The 24634-nt window shown below is 33.6% G+C and overlaps 1 protein-coding gene across 1 annotated transcript; it reads left to right on the forward strand.

The window, feature by feature from the left end:
• The first annotated feature begins 861 nt into the window (after positions 1-861).
• On the forward strand, positions 862-8015 carry LOC130941282 (ATP-citrate synthase alpha chain protein 1-like). The gene is made up of 13 exons (XM_057869724.1): positions 862-1010; positions 1198-1325; positions 2709-2885; positions 3391-3552; positions 4009-4089; positions 4166-4217; positions 4342-4456; positions 6179-6260; positions 6463-6558; positions 6771-6872; positions 7016-7132; positions 7228-7344; positions 7718-8015. The coding sequence occupies exons 2-13, from the start codon at positions 1227-1229 to the stop codon at positions 7787-7789; spliced, it is 1272 nt and encodes a 423-aa protein (XP_057725707.1). The 5' UTR covers positions 862-1010; positions 1198-1226; the 3' UTR covers positions 7790-8015.
• Positions 8016-24634: the final 16619 nt, after the last annotated feature.

Genomic DNA, 24634 nt, shown 5'->3' on the forward strand with positions numbered 1-24634 from the left:
CTTAACTAAAGATATTTGATATTAGGAGTATTTATTTTAGTAAATTCCAAAAAAATTAGAATCAATAATAATTTTAGCTAAACATATTTATTATTAGGGGTATTTTAGTAGATTTATTATTAGAGATATTTTCTAAATTAAAAAAAAATTGTAAAAAAATAATATTTAATTAGCTTTATATTTAATTTTAGTCATTAATATTTTAATTTGAATGAGTAAGGGTAATTTTGACATATTACATAATATGACCAAGAAATTTAAACTCAACCAAACAAAAATTTAGCCATTCCTAGAATTATTACATAACATTCCAAGATATTAAAATTTATAACCAAACATAAATATCCTATATTCCAAGTAATCCTATTCCTAAGCATTATATTCTTAAGAAAGACATTTCTAGTAATAAAATTTAATCTTTAAACCACACACACTATTAGGGCCTATCCGAAAATAAAGCTTAGCTTTTAGGAGATCAATTAATTAACATTCATATAATTAATGCTTATCAATTTTTTTACTGATCTTAATATTACTATCTTATTTAAATTATTTTTTTATTTTATTTTTGTATCTCCATGTTATAAGGCTTCTTTTAAAGGGTGTTAAGTTCTATCTAATTTCATTTTTTATATATTTTAGATTTATGTCATATATTAGTATCTATAATATCATATATCTTATTTATGATAACTATATTATAGTTTAGGATTTTTGTTAAAATACAAATAAACAAAACTAAAAAAAAAGTTTGAGTTTGATTTGTACATTGCCCGTTTCATCATTCCGTGAGAAGCACGAGTGATTATTATAGTATTAAATACCACAATATTATAATATACCTTTTCTACCCCTCGTGCTCCTCTTCCTTTTGCTCATTTTTCTCGTGCTGCTACATACATGTATAGTATATAACTACTTCACACAACTTCTCCAATCCCAGCATTGGATCTAACTTCTTCCTTGCCCTTTTATTCCCCATTCGATCCATTCCCTTTTCTTAACGCACGGTAATTACACTCATCACCTCTCTTTTCAACGTGTTCCATTTTTCATGCTTGATTATTGTTTAACAACTAACAAGTGCTATGTTGCATGTGATCTAAGTCATTTCATAAGAACATGATTTGACTTAGAATTCTCATGTCCCCGAATCTGACTTTTTTTATCTTAATTGTTTTGTGTTTTTTCTTGAAGTAAATTATTGCATATTTTGAGAAGCGAAAATGGCACGAAAGAAGATCAGAGAGTATGACTCTAAAAGGTTGTTGAAGGAACACTTCAAGAGACTCTCTGGCAAGGAGTTGCCCATCAAATCTATACAAGTAAGCAATGTTGGAAGTTTATTATAATATAATTTTTTATTGTAGTTTAATTATAATTATTCATAAATTATTAGTGACTTAATTTCATTTGTTGATTTTAATACATTACAAGAGACACACCGAATAGCGGCGGTTTTAAATTGCCGCAAAACAATATACCAACCGTTTTAGAAGTGTTGCTTGTTAGGGATCGAAATTTGATTTTGTGGCGATTTGACTGGCATAATTGCAGCAAATCAGATAACTGATTTTGCAACAGTTGCAAAACCATCGCTATTTGTTCAGTGGATTTTTTCTCCATAACACATGAGATTTACCGTTTCTCATCGTATATACTTCTTGACTTCTCTAATCTTTTTTATATCATGTGCAATGATTTCATTTGACAAAGGTTTTATTGTTGTTGTTATGTATGTGATACCAATATACTTTATCAACAAGTTGAAGCTACATTAGAAGTTTTGTTAGCTTCCGTTGTCTTGGAAAACAATAAGACCCTGTTTTTGTTTAGGGTCAATATGTTATGTCAATTATTTTGTCATATCTATGCTTACTTATTTCAGCTTTTACGGATTGACAAAAATCAACTTTGAAAGATTTAAAATATTAACATAAATTTTATAAAATAACTAAAATTTCTATTTTTTGTATAAATTTATCAAAAAATAAAAATATAAATTTTAGAACTTTTTTACTTATATGAAAAAAATAAATTATAAAATAATGTTTTTTAGAATAAAAACAAAGATACCTAATATCTGAAACACATTTCTTGTTCCAGAACGTGATAGCAAGTAATCTGGATTTATTTTGTTGGCTTAGTATATAAATCATTAACTAATTTATAGTAAAATTGTAATGAACTATACTACGTGTACATTAAAATCAGTCACTAAAATTAGTTACTAGTATAAAATATATATTGAAAATAAATTAAATCACAATATATTTATACACAAATATATTGATAGTTGATTTGAGTGACTGATTTTAGTGTACAAATAGTATTTTTAAATTTTAATAAAACATAGGTCTTTGTTATTGTCGACTTTTAGTATTGTAAATAATATTGTTAGTTGGTGCATGTCATAATAATATTTATCTTAAAAAATTAGGTGAATAGAAAAAAAATATAAATAACTATATTTTTAATATTTTTTTTTATGTAAGAATCTCTTTTAGATCATAATATTTTAATATTATATCATACTATCACTTATTTCAAAAGCTTTAAGCGAATTAAAGAAACTTGATTATATCTTTGACATTGAGAGATATGAAGCACACAAGGACTAAGATTACATCTTCCGTATTAATGATCTGCACCAATGCACCATACAATAATAATGCATTCGTCTGTTGTGTGTAATTATATTTCATCAGGTTACAAAGTACACGGATTTGAATGAGTTGGCAGAGAAGGAACCCTGGCTTTCATCTTCAAAGTTGGTTGTGAAACCTGACATGCTGTTTGGAAAGCGTGGCAAAAGTGGCTTGGTGGCCTTAAATTTGGATTTGCCACAAGTTGCTTCTTTTGTGAAAGACCGTCTTGGAAAACAAGTGCTTAATTAATTCTTATCTCCCCTGTCCTCCACAAGTCATTAATCCAACTAGTGAAAAATGCAATTTATTCTCACTTTTTAAATTTAAATATTATGTTTTAATGGTTAAAGCATAGTATTATTAGCCAAAACGAGTTAGTATAAAGACATCAAATTACTGCACTTGAATTTCTACCGTAAAATAAATTAAAATTTAGTACAATTTGAGTGTATTTTTTAAACTTTAAAAAATTTTAATTTGCAATTTCACCTCCTCAATTTATATTTTTCAAGTTAATTTTAAAAACTTTAATATTTTTCGTGGTGTTTTATTAGCACGATTCTCTATTAATAGAAGGATGATTTAGAAAAAAAAAACAGAAAAAAATATTTTTAACACAATTAAATATTTCAGAGAAATTAAATTATATATTTTAAGAGGTTAGTGATAAATTGCGTAGGAAGTAAAGTTTTGTGGTAATTTTTTTCCCCATCAGATTATATTTCCCACTTTTTTATTGTAGGTTGAGATGGGTGGATGCAAAGGACCTATAACAACTTTTATTGTTGAACCTTTCATCCCACACAATGAAGAGTTTTACCTCAACATTGTCTCCGAGAGACTTGGGTACAGCATAAGCTTTTCAGAGTGTGGAGGAATTGAAATTGAAGAGAACTGGGACAAGGTGATAAAAATGAGGATTTTATTTATTTATTTATTTTTTACTTATGGATTAATCTATTTAATATCTATCTATCTATCTATCTATCTATCTACTTAGTACTTAATATATCTACTTAATATACTAAAAATAGAGTTTTAACCAAATTTATTGTGTGCTATTGATATTTAATAACATAAAGTATTGTTTCACATAAGTAAATTTTCTTTGAATGTCGGAATAAACAGATTATTATAATAGGGCATTATCTACATGGATATATAGTATATATATATACTGACTAATTTTTTTTTTTTTGTTGAACTATATATACTAGCATAAGTAGATCTATTTTTGTATATCATGTTTCTGTTGATCAAATTATTATATATGTATTTTATTATTGTTTCTTGCATTTAAAAAAATTATAATTTACATATTGAATATATTAATTTTAATTTAACAAAGTAAGTGTTTCAGGTTAAGACTATATTTGTTCCAACAGGAGTGTCTCTTACATCAGAGAATATTGCCCCTCTTGTTGCAACCCTACCCTTGGAGGTATATTCACTTTACTTTATACTATTTTCGGTTCACAATATCTACTACTAAAAAAGTTATTTATTCATGTTTACAGATTAAGGGAGAAATTGAGGAATTTCTCAAGGTGATATTCAATCTATTTCAGGGTATATTACAAGATACATATTTACTTACTTAAATACCATTCAATAAGCATTTGAAATTTGAAGACAAGTTCAACAATGATTAAAGATTTTAGTCTTTAACATATTGTTTTCCATCTTGTGTTAGATCTGGACTTCACTTTCTTAGAGATGAATCCTTTCACTTTGGTCAATGGAAATCCTTATCCTCTGGATATGAGAGGAGAGCTAGATGACACTGCTGCTTTCAAGAACTTCAAGAAGTTGGTTAATTACTTCCCACTAAAAACATTAACAACTATTATTTGACGAATAGAGAAATTATTGCACCCTATATTATTCTTTGATAGAGTGACGTATGATCGTTTTATTTTAGGATAAGAAAAGAACCACAATTTTATTTAGGGGTGTTCATGGATCGGATCCGATCCGCATATTCGCAGTATTTATCCGAATCCGATCAAAAAATTGCGGATATGGATCCGATCCACAAGGCTTTCGGATCGGATCCACACACTAATCGGATTAGATTGCGGATTTTGTGTTGGTATCCGCATATTTGCGTATCCGCAAAAATAAAAAAATAAATAAGTACATATTCTTTTTATGTTTTATTTCAACTAATAATTATCATATATGTTATATTATTTTAATTTATTATTTAAAAAAAATACGTTTAATATTATTTTAAAAGTAAACATATTTAAAAAAATAGAAAAAATAAATTTTATTGATATTTTTTTAATAAAAAATAAGCTTTTAAAAATATTTTTGTGTTTTGCGGATATATCCGATATCCAATCTTAAAAACTGCGGATATTGGATCCGATAATTTTAGTACAAATCGGATCAAAATTTTATCCATATCCAATTCGATCCGATCCGCGTTCACCCCTAGTTTTATTAGAAATGTCAGTATATCCATGGATGGAGCACAATCCACCTAAATATTATGCATTAATTTAGGGTTCTAACAATCCAATCGGCCATTGAACCAAAAGTTTAAAAGTTCAACTAAAGATAAATTGAATATAATAAAGTGATATATTTATGTATAAAATATATAATACTTTTTTATAATTTATTATTTTAAACTGGTTAATTTCGCCTATGTTACACTTTGCGGTACATAGCCGGTCCCAAGCTCGGATAAAGGAGGAGGGTTGTGTTAGGTATTCGACAACCAACATAAAAATATAGTCGAACCCCCATGATATGAATCAAAGACATTATTGGGCTAAAACTAGGTCGTTGCCGGGAAGCAACGCACTGTATGGCTCGAGTACAGTGTCAAATAAGCAAGAGCCGGTACATCGGTACCCGGATGTAATGTTAAATGAGTGTTGGACGACCAAAGAGGAGCACGAAGATACGTTGAGTGTGGCAGAGATGAAGATATTGAGATGGATGAGTGGTCATACGCGATTGGATAAAATAAGGAACGAATATATAAGGGAAAGAGTTGGAGTAGCACCCATTATGGAAAAGATGGTTGAATCGCGTCTCAGGTGGTTTGGACATGTGAGAAGAAGACCGATAGAACACCCAATCAGGAGGGTGGATGAGATAGAAGATGGACAAGGGGCGAAAGGCAAAGGAATACCTAAGAAGACCATCCATGAGGTGGTCAAACGAGATCTACATATAAACGGTCTCTCTGCAGATATGATACATGATAGAGTACAATGTCGTCGTTTGATTTATGTAGCCGACGCCACCTAGTGGGACAAGACTTTGTTGTTGTTGTATTATTTTAAACTGGTTAACGACTAAAAAACTGTTTCAGTTTGACAAATTAACCGATTTTTTTAATTTTAACCGATTTATTACCAAGTGATTTTTATCTTAAATTAAATCGGTTTGATAACTAACACCTGGTTAACCGGATCAATCTGGTTCTTAGAACCATGCAATAATTTCTCCCCTATCTCTAATTCATATTTAAAAGTTGAACCAATATATCTGCTTGTTCTTGTTATTTGCAGATGGGGGAACGTTGAATTTCCAATGCCATTTGGAAGGATTATGAGTACTACTGAGTCTTTTATTCATGGATTAGATGAAAAGGTGAAGGCATATACTTCAAATCTTATTATCTACAATCTTATCCATCGCATCTGATCTGTATATGGATCTCCAGGATTAATTGAATTCCTTGATTGGTACTAATCAAGAATCAATAATAATCTTGCTTCCAACAATATCATGGGGCAGGGCCTATAAATGTTTACTCTAAAAGATTTTTGTTTGCTTATTTCTCTGATGCCAGACAAGTGCATCTTTGAAGTTCACAGTTTTGAATCCAAAGGGCCGAATCTGGACAATGGTAGCTGGGGGAGGAGCTAGTGTCATCTATGCCGACACGGTTTGTTCATCTTTTTATTTGTTTATCTTTCAAATGAGATATTTTTTCTGGACCAAAATTTTATTTCTTTCTTTCTAACTGCATTTTGTCCAAAATCGACACAATGATAGTTTACTCTCCAATTAATTGTTATATATATTCTTCGAATATCAAGCAAGCAAGAAAATCAACTGCTTAAGTACAAAATCTAATTTAAAAAAAAAAAAAAACAGGTAGGAGACCTTGGTTATGCACCTGAGCTCGGAAATTACGCAGAATACAGCGGCGCACCAAAGGAAGATGAGATCTTGCAGTATGCCAGAGTTGTAATTGATGTAATTAATCTTAATACTATTCTTGTTTGGTACTTAAATCATTTTACAATTTCCACATATATATATATATATATATATATATATATATATATATATATATATTTTATCAAAATGCATGCTAAAGTCTGAACTTGATACCACAGTGTGCAACTTCAAATCCTGATGGCGAAAAGCGTGCCCTTGTAATAGGCGGCGGAATAGCCAACTTCACAGATGTTGCTGCCACATTTGGCGGCATAATTCGAGCTCTAAAGGAGAAGGTAACCCTATGGATTGTTGAGCTTTTCTCTGATTCTAATATAATAACTTGTGGCAAAAGTTAACTGATTTTCCAGCGAATTGTTGCGAAAAACAGGAGCAAAAGCTAAGAGAAGCAAAGATGCACATATATGTGAGGAGAGGAGGTCCTAATTACCAGAAAGGTTTAGCGAAAATGCGCGAACTTGGAGAGGAGCTCGGCATCCCCATTGAGGTTATATGCCTGAACATCTTCACTAATTCTAGAATAAATCCTCAATTTCATCCTAACCAAAAACACTAATGCGTGTTATGGTAGTTACAGTAACTATTCAAAGCTTTTTAATTTGAAAAGCAAATGACATCTAAATGTAAAAAAAAAAAATAATTTTAAGTGTTGTTAAAAATTATTTAATTACCATAATTACTGTAGCCATAAATAGCATAGACTCCACCTAATATGAATGAGAGGACTAATATGTTCGATAAGAGACAAGTTTGTAAGTTTTAAATCTTGAGAAACTATTTTATCCTCCATGTGTTTTTTATGCTGATCAGAAAACTTGTTCGGACGAATCTTCTCTGATCTATTAATGGTATCTTTGCAGGTTTATGGACCTGAAGCCACAATGACTGGCATATGCAAACAAGCAATCCAGTGCATTACAGCTGCTGCATAAATTATATACAATTCTTAGTCCAGTCTATTCTCATTGCTTGTTTCTTGATTCCTGGATTCCGTTTCTATTTCTCATCATTGAGGCATTTGATAAGTTAGAACTCAGTTTGTCACAAATCTACAATTCAGTGTATCATTGTGTATAATTCTGAGAGTACTATCCTGAAAATACAATAGAATAATGTAATTCATAATGTTAAGTCAAGTGCACATCTATGTTTCATATCTGTTCTTGTCTAGAACTGGATGTTCTTGTCTAGAACTGGATTCCGAGATATAGCTCGTCCACAACGAGAAGAATGTCGATAAAGTCCTTGCTTAGTGTGTTGCGTTGCTGATTCCTCATCAGTTCGAGCAATGTGGAGAACCTGAAAAAAGGATTCCGACGCTCAAGTCAACGTATAATCTCAAAATACTAAAACTTAAAATCGGAATGCTCTCTTTCTGCTGTGTTTTTTACGATGGCTTCTATAGCTCGCCTGTGCTCCTATTTATCATCAGGCAACGTTAACCATTTTCTTTAGTTTGTAAGCCGAGATTCGCGTGGCAGCTATAAGGCTGCGTTTGTTTATGGTGGACAGAACACAAAGACATAGACAATACATATGTAAAATGTATTTGGATAGAGAGACATGGACAATGGACATAGTGTCTTTGAGACACTTTTTTTTCATTTTTGTGTCCACTTCTAAGCGAAGGACACTGATGGACACGGAAATAAGAAGGTGGACACGGATTTTTAATGAAAATTGTTTCTCTTTCTGCCCATAGTAATTTCTCATTATTCCCCTATTACCCCCTTTTATTATCTTGTGAAAAACCTAACCTAAGCTTGTCTGTCGTCGTTTCCAGGTACTCTCCTTCTTGCTCTCTCTTTCTACTCTTGATCTTCTTCTTGCTCTTTTTGTCGTGATTTTCTACTTCGTTCTGTTCTTCCTCTTCCTTCACTTCTTTCACAATAATATCTTCTTCTTGTTCTCTGTTTCTGTCTTGCTTTCTTCTTCTTCTTTTTACTGATTCTGTATCTTCTTTTTTGTTTCCGATTCATTTCTTTTTTTTTTTTAAATCTTCTTCTCTTTTCTGATCTTTTATCTTCTTATCTTTTTTTTATTGATTTTTTGTGCAGTTAATATAATAACAATATTTCTAATAGCCAATTACCGCTTGTTCCTATTACAATTTTTGAAAGACTGTTCTTCTCGTTATCAGTCACATAACCAGGTATTTGCATCTCTCCTTATTGCTTCTTATTTTTTATTTTTTTTGTTTCTATTCAAAAGAATTTTGTTCTGCTTTATTTTCATTTTTTTCGTTTTTTATTTTTTTTATGATTTTTCAATCTGAAAATCATATAAGAAGAAGAGCTACATTCTTTTTTTTGACAAAATCTCAAATGTTTACAATGATAGTGTAAATAAATGAGTGAAAAAATTATTTTGAATTTTAATATGTTGATGTATTATGTTCATAATAAAAGAATGAATGAAAAAATTGTATTGAATTTGCCTCTTAGTATTAGTTTGAACTAAAAATTAATATAATTAGTGAGTTATGTTGTTGTTGCTCTTATGGCTGCTGTGTTTATTGTTGCTGATAATTTTTAGAATGTGTTAATTATATAAGTTATTTTTTATGTATTGATTAGAGAAGAATGGAACCATCGGATCGCTCTGAGCAATTTAGACGATTTATTTTTTTTTATTTTATGATTCAAGCTGAGCTTGAAGTAGTTACGATATTTGTTTTTATGTTTGCTTTTTTATATTTTAGGAATAGAGAAATTAATACTAATCTCTTAAGACGGAATGTATTAAACCGCTTAATAGGAGGGGCGATAGAAATTATATTTGGAAAATTAGTATTATGTTTTATATGTAATTTGTGTGTTAGGATGTGACATGTGATACATTTATTAGTTATGTGGTTCTAATTTGAATTTTGCTTTGAGTTTTTATTAGTGCAGATTTTTAATGCAGAATTTGACTTTATGTTAGTGCAGAATTTAGGATTTTGTTTCAATTTTGCATTGAGTTTATAGTGTACAATTTTGATGTAGAGAGAGACTGATTTGTTAGTGCAGAAATTTAATTTTATGTTAAGGCAAAATTTGGGATCAAAAATTGATTTAGTTACAACATAAATCTAATTCTATGTTAGTGCAATATTGGTTTAAATTTTGACATAAATTGATTTACAGCATAAATCTAACTATGAAAAATATTTCATTGCATATGGTTGTCATTCTTTACAAGCCTGAATAAAATGAATTTTTTGTAACCAAAAACAAATTACAAATAATTTAATAGCTAGAATCCAGATTCTAAGTAATATTTTCCAATTGCTTTTGAACCCAAGAATCATATTCTTGAAGCATTTGCTGTTACAGTATCTCATAATAAATAATTTTGTATAAATCTGCAAAACACAAATGACCACAAGAAAAAATATTAAAAATATAGTTAACTGTGTAATAATTTTGATTGTAGAATATTAAGCTATATATAGGGGTGGCAAACGGGCCTAAACCCGCTGGGCCGGCCCGCGTAACCCGCCAAAAAGGCGGGTTGGGCTGGAAAATCAGGACCGACGAAAGACAAAAGCCCGCCTAACCCAAACCGTATAAACCGTGGGCTTTGGCGGGCTTTAGCGGGGCGGGGCGGGCTTCCCCGGCGGGCTGACGTTTTTTTTTTTTTTTTGGGCTGAAGTGCTGAACCCATTAGCCATTACCCATGAACCCACCCACCCGGCCACTTCCTACCCGACCCGACCCAATCCCCATTTCCCCAGCCAAAGTGCCAAACGGCCGAAACCCTAATGGCCTAATGAATCCCCAAGAGGCCAAGACCCCAACCCCAAGAGCCAAGACCAGAAGACCTAATCCCTAATTCCAGTTCCAGATTTGCAGCTTCCTCACTCAGCCACTCCTCAGTTCGGCGTCACTCAGCCACTCCTCGACGGCCTCAGTTCCTCAGTTCCTGCGTTCCTCACCGAGTCACCGTCAGTTCCTCACCGAGTCACCGTCACTCTCAGTCTCTCACTCGGTCATCCTCATTCCTCAGCCCCTCACCGTCACTCTCAGTCTCTCAGTCTCTCACTTCCATCGTCCCTCACCGTCACTCTCAGTCTCTCACCTCAGCTCGAACTTCAGAGTTCCGTCCTCATCCCTGACGGTTGCTGAGTCGGAGTCAATTTCCTCACTGTCGATCTTCGGTCGTCGTGGCCTACAGGTTTATAGCCACCGCTGCTGCTCCGTCTGGCCGTCATCGCTGCTGCCTGCTAGTCTCGGTCCTGGGCTCCTGGGTCTTGTCCTCTGACTCTGCTGGTCTCGCTCTCCATCACGGGCTCACGGCTGCTCCTCGCCTCATCTGTGGCTCTGTCCTGGTCCTCGTCTCCTCTGGTAAGTTTTCTGGCTTAGGGTTTGAGATTCATCAATTTAGGTTTGTTTGTTGTGTTTTGTGACTGCTGTTTGATATAGGTAAATTAGGGTTGATATTTGGTTGAGTTTTGATTATAGTTGATATTTGGTTAAATCTGATTATGGTTGAGTTTTGATGATGGTTGATAATGGTTGAAATCTGCCTATTTGGTTGAATCTGATGCAGATTCAGAAATTGTTTCTTATTTTTTGTGTTGTTTGATAATGGTTGAGTTTTGATTATGGTTGATATTTGGTTAAATCTGATTATGGTTGAGTTTTGATTATGGTTGAGTTTTGATTATGGTTGATATTTGGTTAAATCTGATTATGGTTGAGTTTTGATTATGGTTGATAATGGTTGAGTTTTGATTATGGTTGATATTTGGTTAAATCTGATTATGGTTGAGTTTTGATGATGGTTGATAATGGTTGAAATCTGCCTATTTGGTTAAATCTGATGCAGATTCAGAAATTGTTTCTTATTTTTTGTGTTGTTTGGTTGATAATGGTTGAAATCTGCCTATTTGGTTAAATCTGATGCAGATTCAGAAATTGTTTCTTATTTTTTGTGTTGTTTGGTTGATAATGGTTGAAATCTGCCTATTTGGTTAAATCTGATGCAGATTCAGAAATTGTTTCTTATTTTTTGTGTTGTTTGGTTGATAATGGTTGAAATCTGCCCATTTGGTTAAATCTGATGCAGATTCAGAAATTGTTTCTTATTTTTTGTGTTGTTTGGTTGATAATGGTTGAAATCTGCCTATTTGGTTAAATCTGATGCAGATTCAGAAATTGTTTCTTATTTTTTGTGTTGTTTGATAATGGTTGAGTTTTGATTATGGTTGATATTTGGTTAAATCTGATTATGGTTGAGTTTTGATGATGGTTGATAATGGTTGAGTTTTGCCTATTTGGTTAAATTTGATGCAGATTCAGAAATTGAGCGATTTTGAACATACGTGGATATGATGATTTTGGTATATTATATTTATGACATACATACTTGAGTGATTTTGAACATTATTATGTACTATTTTGCTAATATATTTATTTACTTTTTTCTAGAGGAAGATAAAGATCAGGAAGATATTGCAAAAGGAGAAGGCTATTCTTCAGGAGTTGGTTCCAATGATGTTATTGACTTATATGAAGATGAAGATGAAAATTAAGTGTATTGAATTAAGTTTAATTTGCTTTGAAGACTATTTATAATTATGTTTTTGGACTTTGGATTATATATTTATTTTGTCTATGGGACTATTTATAACTATGACTTGAGAATTTTGGATAATTGGATTATGTTTATTTACTTTGAAGACTATTTATATCCTTTGAAGACCATTTATATTTAATATTTGTATTTATATTGATTTAAATAGAAGATATTAGATATGTTCTTCTAAAAAAAAATAATTAATTAGGCGGGCTTAGCCCGGTTTATATTAATTTAAATAGAAGATATTTTTTCTTATTTAAAAAAAAAAACTAATTAGGCGGGGCGGGCTAGGATTTTGGGACCGCCAGAATAGGCGGGGCGGGACGGGCCAGCCCGCCAGAGGGCGGGCTTCCGGCGGGGCGGGGCGGGCTTCCCCGCCTGACACCCCTAGCTATATAGTATGTGGGAGAAAACATCAAATTCCAACTATGAAGTGAGACGAAGACACTTTCAAAGTGAAACTTTGATATAAGATCTATGTTTGGTCCACTGCAACTCTGTTTGATTCACAAATGAGCAATTCTTATAATAAAAATTCCTTAATCAACTATAATACTATATTGGGGGCCAAATAGTGCATATTCTTATTCCATAAAACTCATACACAATAATTGATATACAATAATGAATATATAAACCATGCCTTTGAATCTTGCATTGTTCTTATAAAATGCAGTGTTGTTCTGGTACTTGAAAGGTGAAATAAAAGATATTATATCAATTGAGAAATATGAATTGAGCAACTATTCATTGTTTTCCAGTTGCCAAAATAATTTGCAAGAAATTGAGGGTAATACCAAATTTTGCTTCCAAAATAGAAACAAAAAATGTGTTATTGGAATAGGGTCATTTAACTCAAATATCAAATTCATTGCTTTTATAAACTCATAATTAACTGAGAAATCCAACTAAAATTATCATATAAACATAAACATCAATGTAAGGCTCTTCCATCTAACTTTAGTAGTGTAACTAATCATCAACAAGAACAACACAGTCACAATCTTCAATAACAAAAAAATAGAGGACAATTGAATCTAGGCATAAACAGGATTCGACAATTGAATCAAGCGTGTTCCTTTTTTCTGCTGTAGGAACAGTAAGAACGGAGAAAGAGATGTATTATAGAGTATATAGTAATAAATGGTTGAAATTTTTATGTTATAATTGTGAACAAGGAGCAGTTCAAAAATAGAATAATCGAAAAGGGAGATTTTTGAAACCCTAATTTCCTTTCCCAAATAAACTTTTTCCTAACATATTTTGTTCAAGGTTAAGGGAAAAATCAATTTACTTGTCTTTTTTTTCTCAAATCAAGGGTTTAAAAACATGTTGTGCAAAACTAATGAAAATCAAGCAAGATAGAACTTACAAAGAGAAAGTTTAGAATAACAGCCAAGAAGAGAAAGAAGAGAGATTGAGTTGGGAGAAACAGAAAACGAGTTGGAAGCGGCGCAAGAAACAGGAAACGTCGTGCAGGTGGAACAACATTCACTCCTCTACCGTTTTTGGAGAAAAGTTAGGGTGGCAGCCAAGGAGTGCAACACAGAGATAGAGACAGTGAGAGGTGGGTATGAAAATTAAAATTAGATAGGCCTATTTTAGTAATTTTACATTATATTTTAGTCTTATTTATATGTATCCAAACAGAATACTAGACATTACATTAGTGTCTTGTCCATTGTATCCAAACACAATACATAAAAGAGTAATTTTTAGTGTCTTTGTCTCAGTGTCTCTGTCTCAATGTCATGTCATGTCCTGTCTACAAAAATAAATGTAGCCTAAAGGTGTAAAACAGTTTTTGTATTTTGAATTAGTTGGTTTAAGTGTTGACTAGTCAGTTCCAAAGTATAACGTCATCCGAGATTATTGAGTACATATCGCAACCCCCAAACTTGACTTGCTATTGTTGGTAGCAAGTTGCGCTTTTGCCTACGTTTTTGACGTTATACTGTTATGTAAAAAAATAGTGCTGAGCCTCCAAGGTCATCCTGCTACCGAGCATATGAATAGTCAAGCTTATATCTGTAAAAATATTAATTGCTAATAAAGTTGTTTAAAAATGTGCGCGTGGTTTCGTGCCGTAGTAAATGTTAGCGGTTGTTTAAATTGAGGAAATTTTAGCCATTAAATGTTTTTGTGAGAAATAAATAGTTGCTCCATCTAATGGCTAATAATGGTGGATAACTTAAATCGTGTGATAGTGGTTTTGGTATCTCTAAAGCTTCTGTCTGGGTAAGTATTGGGAAAGTTACTGGTTACTTGCTATCCATCAAAAAGGGATGAAAAGATGACTTCAAAAGATCAGTTTCTTATTCTTCCAGTATTTTCTGAATTTTGTTGCAAAAATAAAAAAGGCGAAAAAGAAAGTTGTGGAAATAAAGGATGATTTGTATGAATGGGTTCATGCGAATGTCAAATGTCGTGCGTCCTTTATCAAAATGCCAAATCCTTAGCAAAATTTGCTTAGTTAGTTGGGTTTGTGGGGGGTATGTTACTTCTTTTGAGCTTATTCCTTGTAATGGGGAAGAAAGAATTCGTGAAAGAAGAGGTGATTGGACTTATTTTTATATGTATGCATGTGTGCTTACAAAGCTTAACATGAGGTTTCCTTTCATAGAGTTTGAATGTAAAGTATTGACACAGTTGAACTGTTCTCTTTCGCAACTCCACCCAAATTCTTGGGCTTTTCTTTGTGTAATTGAGTGCCTGATGGATTTTCACAAAACTTCGCCTTCTCTAGTTATTTCAGTCTAAAGAAGTTCGTAAAGGGCTTTGGATAAACTTGAGTAGTTATCCTGGTTGTTCGTTATTTATTTTGTATAAGTCACCGTTTAAAAATTTCAAAAAAATGTTTGTTAAGGTTCCGTCTTGTGATCTGACTATCTATTTTTCCTGGATGATGAGCAGGTAGAGCGTTTTTCTTTGTATTGGTGTCCTGAGCCGATGCAGATTTTGGATGCAATGGTTAGTCTGAAGATGAGAATTTGATGTTGAATTATTTAATTAAATGTTCTTCTGTGGAAAAATTACTGTCAATATATGATTTGTTGAAATTTGAAGTGAATGAAGATGGTTTAAGAAATTATATAGGTAGGAAAAAATTTGTTTTGAATTTTTGACTTATTTGATAATCTCAGTTCTAATTGCTGTTTTGTGTGGTTTGCAAGTGGAAAAGTTCCGAGTTTGTCCTCAGCTCGCATAAAGAGTTTCTTTAATAAAAAGAAGGATGGTAAAGAGTTTCAGCCAATAGAACAGAAAGGAATGTTGCGGTGGAACTTGCGCAGTATAGTGCGCATCCTTAAGGAGAAAAAAAAGAAAGAGGGTTGAGTCTGAAAACTCTTTGAAAATTTTTTCTGCTGCCAACTTGGTCGTTAGTTCTAGTGTCAGGGGAGGGTTGAAGAAATAGATACGACTTCATGGCCTTGTGGGTGGTGCTAGTGAGGGAATCTATCTAGAGTGATCAATTTCCATTTGCTGCTCTATCTGATAAGGTCGCACAGTATCCAAGCGACATACAACTGCTGGAGGACCTGGGTAAGGAAGTTATTGGACAGTATCTACAAGTAAGAAGTATCTCTTGGCTTATTTTTTTTTGCTATTACTTATATATATTTTTGTTCAGGTGATTGCGACTAGGATGCTTTGTATTGGTCGTACTACTGAATTGCTAGGAACTTCGGAGAAAAGTGAAATGGAGAAATTGGTGAAGCTTGAAAAATTGCTAAGTGAAAGGGATGAAGTGATTCTGGACGTCACTAGAAAAATGAAAAAGTACAGAGGAAGAAGTGGGGGAAACATCAAGAATAGATTCCTGTATTGCAATCTCAGGTGCAGGGATTGGATGTGGAAAAGGGAAAGTTGACATCTCAAGTACATGAGCTCAAAGATGAGGGACTTGAGATGTTCGCAGCTAGGTTTTACCGAGATGTGAGTCAAGTATCACTGTTTGCGCCTGAGTTTGATGTTGGGCAGCTTGAGTTAACCAAGATTGTAGTGAATGATAAGTTAGTTGATGATGAACCTGTTGGTGAAGTTCAAGATGAAAATGTTGGAGACAAGGAGAATTGATGTAGTTGTTTATAGACTTTTTCAAGTATTTGCTAGTATTGACTTTTTTATGTTTATGATCATTTTGATACTTTTGTATGGCATTTTCTGCCTTTGATGACTCTCTGATATTGGTATGTCATGTTTGGATTTTGGTAAATAGTATGCACATTTGTTGCTTTTTATGAATGAAATTTGAGTAGGTCAAAATGAGTATATGCCACAGTTGTTGTATTTAGATCTGTCGAGATGGTCAGCCTCGTTATAATCTCCCTAAGTAAAATCCATACTGGGATAAAACCTTGGTAGTAGGAAAAAGAGTACCTTCCATTTTCTGACTTGTAGCAAAAAGACTAACTATAGTATATACGTAGTGACAATATGTTCCAAGTATTTGGTAACTCGGTTCTGTAAATCATGTTGCTTGTATGCGAAGTTTGTATTTGTAGGTTTTGATGAATGACAAACCAACAAACGACATGAAAGACAAACCAACAAACAACTTGAATGAACAAGCATGTTGAAAGATCAACCAACATTCAACGTTGAGGAATGAAGAGTTGAAAGCAACACAACAACAACAAGAAACTCAAGTCCACAACATTTGAAGACAAGTATAGTGTCTTAGGACTTAGGTAACTTCTTGTTAAGAACCAATTGCTAAATCTCTCAACACACACTCACAAAATGTTTTGATGCACATCTTGCAATTCGATGCTAGCCAAATGGTTTAAAACTTGTTTTCAAAGGTACAAAAGCATAGGAATTGACTCCAACAAGTTTGAGATCAATCCTAAGTATTTTAAAGTGATTTTAAGCCATTCTTTAAGGTTTGCATCGATGCACACTCATCTTGCATCGATGCAAAGCATGCGACGACTTGTTGCATCGATGCAAAGATGTTTGCATCGATGCAACCTAGCTGAAAATTCAAATTTCAGCTTTAAAGACACATTTGCATCGATGCAAAGTGTTATGCATCGATGCAAATGATTCAAAAACATAAAAAACGGCTAGTTTTGACAAAAGGCTCCATCCCATTAACTCCCCAACGTTTCTAAGGTTTGGGGAGTCTATAAATAGATGGATTGAAGCCTCATTTCATATACTTGAGTATTTGCAAACTATCTTGTTCATATTCTTTCATTCTACACATCTTTTAAGGTGTTATAATACACAATTTGAGAGAGCAATATCAATTGGTTCAATAGTGCTAAACTTGTAATCATACACTCTTCTAGAGAGTACTCATTTCGTCTCAACAATTCTTTGAGAATTATTTTCTTGTACACTTTGTAAATTGGAGTGTGATCTCCAAGTTGAGTCAAGAGTTATAAACACTATAGTCGGTGAGGATACCAAAGAGGTATACTAAGTACTCAAGGCAAATCTTAGAGAAGGTATCTCTAAGTGGAGTGGGTTAGTATACGAGTGGTGATCATATACCGTGAGGTGTTAGAAACTAAGGACTCGGATTGTAAAAGGTTTTGCGCGAGCACCTTGAAGCTTGGCAATAGTGGAACTTCTCAATAGCGATTGAGAAAGAAAGTGGACGTAGGACAAGGATTGTGCCGAACCACTCTAAATAGCATTTGCATCTCTCCAAACTCATCTCTTCAATATTATTGTCTTTTACCTTTGAGCAAATAAATTGTGATCGAAAAGTAGCTTCGTAAGTACTTAAGGAATAGCTTAAGTCCGATTGGTGAAAAGCTTGATCAATTTATTTGAGTTGGTGTCTATTGGAAAGTAAAAGCTCCTTATAAATGCTTAGCAATTGAGTTAAGCTCTTGGAAAAATACTAGTACAATAACACTTTTGTATATTGTCTTTAACTTTCGAAAAAGATTCATTGTTGTTGCAATACTCAATTCACCCCCCCTCTTGAGTAATTGTGCATAGGTTCTACAGGTGGTATCAGAGCTTAACCCTTTGAAAGACTTAACCGTTTAAGGGAAAAGATCATGGCAAGCACAAGCTTTAACAACAACAACACTAGTGAAGGTAACTCAACCGCTAGACCTCCTCTTTTTAGCGGAACAAATTACTCTTATTGGAAAAATAAGAGGAGAATTTGGATCCGTTCTCAAGATGTGAGAATTTGGAAAGTGATGAGAATGGAAATCACATTCCAACAAAGACAACAAGCGCTAAAGAAAGGAGAAGTCTCCGTCTCAAAGCAAGTACCGAAAGGAGAAGATGAATATAGTGACGATGATTGGAAGAAAGTGGCAATGAATGATAAAGCCATCAACTTCATTCATTGTGCACTTAACGAGCATGATTATATGAAGATCTCTACATGTGAAACCGCTAAAGAGATTTGGGATAAACTCCAAATCACTTACGAAGGAACCGACCACGTTAAAGAATCAAAGGTATTTATGTTGGTTCATGAATGGGAAAATTTTAAAATGAAAGATGAAGAGAGCATTGAAGAAGCTCTTGAAAGACTTTCCAAGATCTTCAACAATCTAAGCATGCTTGGCACAAAATACAATGATAAACAAATTGTGACCAAGGTGCTTACAAGCCTTACACCAAAATGGAACTCCAAAGTGAACGCCATTGTGGAAGGAAGTCTCTATGATCAACTTACATTTGATCAACTACGAGGTAATCTTCTCACCTATGAAATGACTATGCTAAATAGACAAAAAGGTGAAGAAAGCAAGAAGAAAAGTCTCGCCCTTAAAACAACATCACTACAAGAAGAGAGTGATGATAATGAAGAAGAAGGAGATGAAGAATTTGCACTCTTATTAAAAAGATTCAATAAGTTTGCAATGAAGAAAAACTTCAAGAGCAAAACAAAGGTACCAAACCCAATTGTCCAAAACTTCAAAAGGAGGACAAAAACAAGAAATTTAAGAAGAAGGAGAAAGCATACATATCATGGGAGAACGAGGATGAATCCGACTCCGATGACGACGAGGTTGCAAATCTTTGCTTAATGGCAAGCGAAGAAAAGGTTAGTGATGACAACTCCACTTCTTTTAATTTACAAGATGAATATGATGCCTTACTTGAGGTGTACACAAAACTTACCCAAGATTATTCTCTCCTAAAGAAAAAGAATATGGATCTTTTAAAACAAAATGAGATGTTGAAAAACGAGAATATCAATCTTGGAAAAGATAAGTGTAGCACAAGTAGTGATCCATACAAATCTTGTAAAATGTATGAAAATGAAATTACAAATCTTAAGAACACTTTAGCTAAGTTCAATGAATCTTCAAAGAACTTAGATAAAATGTTGAAAAACCAAAAGCATGTTCATAATAAGGAAGGTTTAGGTTTTGAAAAAGGAAAATTTAAAAATACTAAAACTCCTATTAGGCAACCGCAAGCCCAAAAGGCAAGCATGCCTAAAGGGAATGAAGCCTTTAAACATCCTCCTCAACATACTTCATTTAGAAATTATAATCACAATGCATATAGATCAAAAGATGTTGCATTTAGGAAACAACCTAGGCAACCATTTAGAAACATGCATAGGATGCATAATCCAAATGTCATATGTCATTATTGTAATAAAGTAGGTCATATAGCACCCGTATGCTTTACTAGAATTAAACATATAAACTTTCGTAGTCAAGATACGAGATGGGCACCTTATGGGCATTATGCTCATACTAACCATCAAGGACCCAAATTCACTTGGGTACCTAAATCTCAATTTTAATTGTTTTGTAGGTACGTGTTGGAGCTAAGGATACAAATTGGTATGTTGATAGTGGATGCTCCAAACACATGACCGGCGATGAATCAAAGTTCACCGCAATAGAGCCTACAAACGGAGGAAACGTGATCTATGGAGACAACAACACCGGCAAAGTAATCGGCGTTGGAAAAATTGATTTTGATGAAAATGTAGAAAACTTTGATTCACTAAATTTGAATGGTGAAGACAAAGAAAAAGATTTAAATGAAGCCTCTACAAGCTCAACAAAGGATAGTGTTCAAGTTGAAGAAATTGAACCATCACAAGCACAAATAAATGCACTTCCAAAGGATTGGCGTACTTCAAAGGATCATCCTCTAGACAACGTCATTGGTGATGTTTCGAAAGGGGTAACAACTCGATCCACTTTTAGAAATTTATTTGCATATAGTGCTTTTGTTTCTCAAATTGAACCATCTACCATTGAGTCCGCAATTGACGATGAACATTGGGCTATGGCAATGCAAGAGGAGCTTAACCAATTCAAACGAAATGACGTTTGGGAATTGGTGCCTAAACCAAGTAATCAAACAATTGTAGGAACAAAATGGGTTTTTAGAAATAAACTCGATGAAAATGGTACAATTGTTAGAAACAAAGCTAGATTAGTAGCTAAAGGTTATAATCAAGAGGAAGGCATTGATTATGACGAAACTTATGCTCCCGTAGCTAGATTAGAAGCAATTAGGATGTTACTTGCTTTTGCATCCTCTTATAACTTCAAACTTTATCAAATGGATGTTAAGAGTGCCTTTCTTAATGGTTTCATTCAAGAAGAAGTATATGTTGAACAACCTCCCGGTTTTGAGGATTATGAAAATCCTAATCATGTTTTTAAACTCAAGAAAGCTCTTTATGGTCTTAAACAAGCTCCAAGAGCTTGGTATGAACGTTTGAGCAAGTTTTTAATAGAAAAGGGTTTTAGAAGAGGGAAGGTTGATACAACTTTATTTATCTTGATTGAAAACAAAAATATCCTTTTGGTACAAGTTTACGTCGATGACATAATATTTGGTTCAACTAACGAATCACTTTGCAAGTTTTTCTCAAACCTCATGCAAAGTGAATTTGAAATGTCCATGATGGGCGAACTCAACTTCTTCCTTGGTCTTCAAATCAAACAAGGAAAAGAAGGAACTTTCGTTAGCCAAACCAAATATTGCAAGGAACTGCTCAAAGATTTGGAATGGACAATGCTAAGGCAATGGACACACCAATGAGCACTACTTGCTACCTTGACAAAGATGAACAAGGTAAAAGCATAGATGTAAGGAAGTATAGAGGCATGATAGGATCATTACTTTATCTAACGGCAAGTAGGCCAGATATCATGTTTAGTGTATGCATGTGTGCGAGATACCAAGCTAATCCTAAGGAATCTCACTTAAGTGCGGTGAAAAGGATTATGAAGTATCTCATAGGAACATTAAATTTGGATTGTGGTATCCGAAAGGATCCACTTGTGATTTGATTGGTTATTCCGATTCCGATTTTGCCGGTTGCAAATTGGATAGGAAAAGCACTAGCGGCACTTGTCACTTGCTAGGAAACTCTCTTGTTTCATGGCATAGTAAGAAACAAGTAAGTGTAGCCTTGTCTACCGCCGAAGCCGAGTATGTAGCCGCCGGTAGTTGTTGCGCCCAAATTTTATGGATGAAACAACAACTTGTGGACTATGGACTCATGCTTGATCACATTCCTATCAAATGTGATAATACTAGTGCAATAAATTTAACGAAGAATCGGTTCAACATTCAAGAACCAAGCATATTGAGATTAGACATCACTTCATAAGAGACCATGTTTGAAAAGGGTGATGTGGTTATTGAATTTGTCGAAACTAGTAAACAACTAGCGGACATCTTCACTAAACCTTTATGTAAAGAAAGTTTTTTTAACATCCGAAATGAACTTGGTATCTTGGATTCTAATCTAATATGATTTGTTTGAATTCATTGTATTTATATTGCTATTTTTGTATCTCTTACTAACTTAAGCATTGGAGATATCCAATTAGCCACTGTTTTGTAGGTTTATGAGTTGATGAATGAGTGATTAATCTTGAGGTAGATTGAAGAATTTGAAGATTATAAACAATGGAGGATCAATAAATTGAAGTTTATAATGGTTTAAGTGAGTATATACATGATGGAACTCAAAGGATTGAAGAAAGAACCACCAAAGGATGAAAATTTGGTGATTTTGGGCAAAATGATGCATGTTGCATCGATGCAACCAAGCTTTGCATCGATGCAAAGCACATAACGTGCTATGTACATCGATGCAAAGCCTATTGCATCGATGCAAACACGACCAAATTGCACAAAAACACGTGAATTTGGCATTTTTGAGCAACAAAACCCCACTTTTTCATCATCTTCAACCTCACAACTCATATCCCCACATTCAAACCTCCATAACCTCCAAAACAAGCTCACATATAGCTTCATACAACTCACAAAACTTAGATACCCACTACAAACAAATTACATATTTGAAGTCCCCACATTCTCCTCTACAAAACCCATAAAACAAAATCATCCACAATGCCTAGAATCAAGAGAACCATCAAGAAGTCAAAAGGCTCTTCAAGTGTGGTTCCACCTCCAAATGATCATCCTTTGGCAAGGTACTTTGCTTCTAATGAAGATCTTCAATTCTATGAGGCAAGGCTCGCCGAAAGAAAGGAAATTCCTCCGAGGTATTTGGATCCGACCCTTCTTGTCATTCATAAGTTTGATACTCTTAAGGCTATTCTAGTTCATCAAGGCCTCATGGATTTTGTTCAAATTAAGAGTAAATATTATCCGGATTTAGTTGCCATAGCCTATAGTACACTCATGATTGAGATTGATGAGGAAGATGAATCAAATTTCACATTATTCTTCAAGATAGGAAGAAAGGATTATAGGCTAGATGGTGATGCGTTAGCCACCATTTGGGAGTTGCCAAATCAAGGTGACTTGTTTCAAGGTGGTAAAACCCCAATTGATGAATGGGATTATTCAAAGGACAATGCCATGCATTTGTTCAACCTTGTACAAGGAGCTCACTCCAAAATTAGCTGCAATTCAATGAGTGCGGAACATAGAACTTTGTTATATCTAGTCACCTATGTATTGCAACCTAGAATATCCGGGCATGCGAATGTAAATGATGAAGATTTGATTCTCATGTGGGCTATGATGAATGGGATTAAGATTAATTGGCCATACTTTATAGTACAACATATGATTAGGCTCAAGATGAAGGATAGGAATGGTGGATTAGGATTCCTTTGCCTATGGTCTAAAGTCTTTGATTATGTTGGTATTGATGTATCAAATGAGATTGCCAAGGAAGTACCACCTCAATCTTGTATCAACACTCATATTCTCAACAAAATGGGAAGAAGAAATGTTGATGAACAAGGTCCTCAAGAGCAAGCTCCTCCACAAGCACCTCAAGCTCAAGAACCACCCTCCTTGGTTGATGTAATGAGAGAATTACAATCCATCAACCAAAACATCCAAAGGATTGAAGTAGAGCATGGTAGGCAACTTGAAGCACTTAATCGTCGTGTGTCTCGTGTAGATCATCGCACGGGTCGCTTGGATCGTCGTATTGATGACTTATATGAGCATTTCGGCATCCACCTACCGTATGAAGAGGATAATGATGATGATGAAGACCAAGATTGATTGTCTCCTCTTCATCAAGTCACTTTTTATTGCTTTATGTTTATTTGATTATATGAATTGTTAAACTAACTCCTAGTAAGCTAAGGATTTCTATTATGGTTTAAATACTTTGATATTTCCTTCATAATTTTGTTTCATGATTAATTCTTGTATGCTTATTTGGTGAATAACTCAAAATAGGCTTGGTACCCCTATTTTAAGTTAATGTGCATGCCTTGATATATTTCACTTCTTTAGGGAGAATTATGCATGCTTGTTATATATAAAAAGAGGAAATCAAATTCTTTTTGAAAGGGGGAATATCTCATCCTTGAGATTAATAGAGAAATTGAATTTAAAAAAAAATTCATTGTTTTATGCATGCTTCTATGACACATTTCAAACTCCTTTCTTTTTGATAATGTCAAAAGGGGGAAGAAAAGTTTGAGGATATTTGAAGTTTTGAACTTTTGAAAAAGAAGAAGTTTGAGGATTTGAAAAGAAGAAATAAGTTTGCGAAACAATGATTTCAAAAAGACTTCCGCTAAGCAAAAACTTTGATATCTAAATCGTTTTCTTTGATAAACGCCCATTAAGGGAACAAATGCACATATTTAGGGGGAACTCCTGCAAAATTTTTTTTGTGAAGTCTTCTACAAAGCTTTCTATAAAACAAAGTGCATTATTGTTGCTTTCAAAATCATTTATAAATGCATATCCTCAAAATTGGTTTGTCATTATCAAAAAGGGGGAAATTGTAAATCATGTTGCTTGTA

The sequence above is a fragment of the Arachis stenosperma genome, chromosome 7 (assembly GCF_014773155.1).
Source record: "Arachis stenosperma cultivar V10309 chromosome 7, arast.V10309.gnm1.PFL2, whole genome shotgun sequence".
Taxonomy (NCBI): domain Eukaryota; kingdom Viridiplantae; phylum Streptophyta; class Magnoliopsida; order Fabales; family Fabaceae; genus Arachis; species Arachis stenosperma.

What these genes read in the sequence shown, in the direction of transcription:
- LOC130941282 (XM_057869724.1), top strand. Translation starts at nt 1,227, where the DNA reads ATGGCACGAAAGAAGATCAGAGAGTATGACTCTAAAAGGTTGTTGAAG. An exon ending in AAGACCGTCTTGGAAAACAA is followed by an intron (nt 2,886 to 3,390) that starts GTGCTTAATTAA and finishes TTTTTATTGTAG; the next exon opens with GTTGAGATGGGTGGATGCAA. An exon ending in TTCATGGATTAGATGAAAAG is followed by an intron (nt 6,261 to 6,462) that starts GTGAAGGCATAT and finishes CTCTGATGCCAG; the next exon opens with ACAAGTGCATCTTTGAAGTT.